General features: G+C 54.8%; 1 protein-coding gene across 1 annotated transcript; it reads right to left on the bottom strand.

Moving 5' to 3' along the window:
* Window positions 1-288: 288 nt before the first annotated feature.
* On the bottom strand, window positions 289-1,151 carry LOC121104930 (keratin-associated protein 17-1). The gene has a single exon (XM_040639882.1). It carries the CDS (start codon window positions 964-966, stop codon window positions 649-651), a length of 318 nt encoding a protein of 105 aa, XP_040495816.1. The 5' UTR covers window positions 967-1,151; the 3' UTR covers window positions 289-648.
* Window positions 1,152-2,042: the final 891 nt, after the last annotated feature.

Below are 2,042 nucleotides of genomic sequence, written 5' to 3'. Positions count from 1 at the left end.
CTGGGGTTCTCGTTTAAAATATACGGATTGCCAGGCCACACCCCTGTGGATTCTAACTCTGCCTGTCTCCGGGAAGGCTCCAGAATCTCTATTTTAACTAGCCCCCAGGTGATTCTGATACAAGGGGATTCTGGTCCACAAACCACATTTCGAAAACCCAATGGTGGGTGCCAGAGTAAATTTTCCTGGCCCAGTGCCCAAGAGGGAGCCAAGGAAGAGGCAGGAGAACTAATTTGGTTATGCCAGCAAGCTCGAATTTATTAAGAAGTTAACAAAGAGAAATTTTTGCACTCAAAAGCAGCAGAAAGCTGAGGAGGAAGGTCAGTCCCAAAGCCACCTTGAGTAAGAGGATACCTTACAGTGACAAGACACTTAAGTCCATGAAAATAAAGCCATGGGGATTCACCCTGCGAGCTTCGGGGATCACTTTGGATGGGACCCAGTTTCCATTTCTCACCAGCATATGGCTCTTATTCTCAGGGCCTTGAAACACCAGGGCGGGCGATGGAGAACAAGCCCTCGTCTACAAATAACACAGAGGCAGGACGCTGTCTTGGGAGCCAGGAATGTCCTGGAGACAAGGAGTCTCTCCACTTGCAGCAGGTGGAGGCTTTGCTTGGGTCACCTCCGCGGAGCGGGCAGAGGGCTTCACTTGGTCTCGCAAACAGGCGTAGGCTGGCAGCAGACCGGGCCGCAGCACCCCGACGAGCCGCAGCAGCTGGACCCGCAGCAGCCGCTCCCGCAGCCCCCGCAGCCAGAGCCGCAGCCAGAGCCACAACAGCCACTCCCGCAGCAGCCGCTCCCGCAGCCTCCACAGCCAGAGCCCCCGCAGCCACAGCAGGAGCCGCAGCAGGACGCACAGCAGGGGCCGCAGCAGCCGCAGCAGGCGGGCTGGCAGCAGCACACTTCACAGCAGTCTTGGTCTTGAGGGCAGCAGGTGAAGCAGTCCCCTGGGCAGCACCCCATGGTCCCGGCGGGTCAGGTGGCAGGTCAGGAGCGCGGCCAGAGTTCCCCACGTCTGACGGTGGCCAGTGGCCAGCAGCTTTTATAGCCCCTCACCTGAGGGTGTTGGCACAGAGGACAGGATGTTTCCTTTGTTATTTATGCCAGTTTCCATAAGAACGTTTCATTAGCTGCCTGTTTATTTTCCAGCTCTGAGTACCTCAACTCATAAAAAAGCCCCACTCGGCCCAACTGCTATTTGTCCAGAGGGTAAAAATACATCTCCGAAAAGACCTGTCATCATGGCCAAACTCAGGCCAGCCATCATTAACCCAGGTTGGAGAGAGCCAGGGCCTCTGGCTCTGGAATGGGTGCTCCCCTTCCGCATCTCCCTGGTGGCACGTTGGCAGCCGACCCCTTTCATCATGAGTGCTCATCCTGGAAAATCAGAAGGCTAAAGGCTGGACGACCCGTGCCTCCTGCCGGAGGCAGAGGCTGCTGTACAAGGTCTGGTCCTGTGGCTCCTCCCAGGCGGGAGTGGCGTCCTCATGCCAGCCCGTGTGAGCAAGGCAAACACTTGTGACTGTGTGTGGTATGTGGAGTGTGCCGCACAATTGTTTGGGCTTGGTCAGTGAGCATCAGTCATGATTAATAACTGCCTTGTGAAAAGGAAAGAGACTCATCATAAAACTGCAAGAGGTGGGAGCCACGTTCTCCCTGGACCTCCTGGTGAACTGAATACTCACACTCCTCTCTAAGTGGGCAGAAAGAGCAGTGGTTGGAACCCTTTCCTTGACGGAAGGAGATGAGGGGAGGGAGGGGGAGGAAGGGGAAAGAAAGGGAGGAAGAAAGATCATTGAATATTCAAAATATCACATGATAATGGGAATGTTGGACACTTTTTTTTTTTTTTTTTTAAAGATTTTATTTATTTATTCAACAGAGATAGAGACAGCCAGCGAGAGAGGAAACACAAGCAGGGGGAGCGGGAGAGGAAGAAGCAGGCTCATGGCGGAAGAGCCTGACATGGGGCTCGATCCGACAACGCCGGGATCACGCCCTGAGCCGAAGGCAGACGCTTAACCGCTGTGCCACCCAGG

Source organism: Ursus maritimus, unplaced genomic scaffold (assembly GCF_017311325.1).
Source record: "Ursus maritimus isolate PB19 unplaced genomic scaffold, ASM1731132v1 scaffold_24, whole genome shotgun sequence".
In the NCBI taxonomy this organism is placed as follows: domain Eukaryota; kingdom Metazoa; phylum Chordata; class Mammalia; order Carnivora; family Ursidae; genus Ursus; species Ursus maritimus.
The sequence above is the reverse complement of the archived record's forward strand: the minus strand, read 5'-3'. Positions and strand labels throughout refer to the sequence as shown.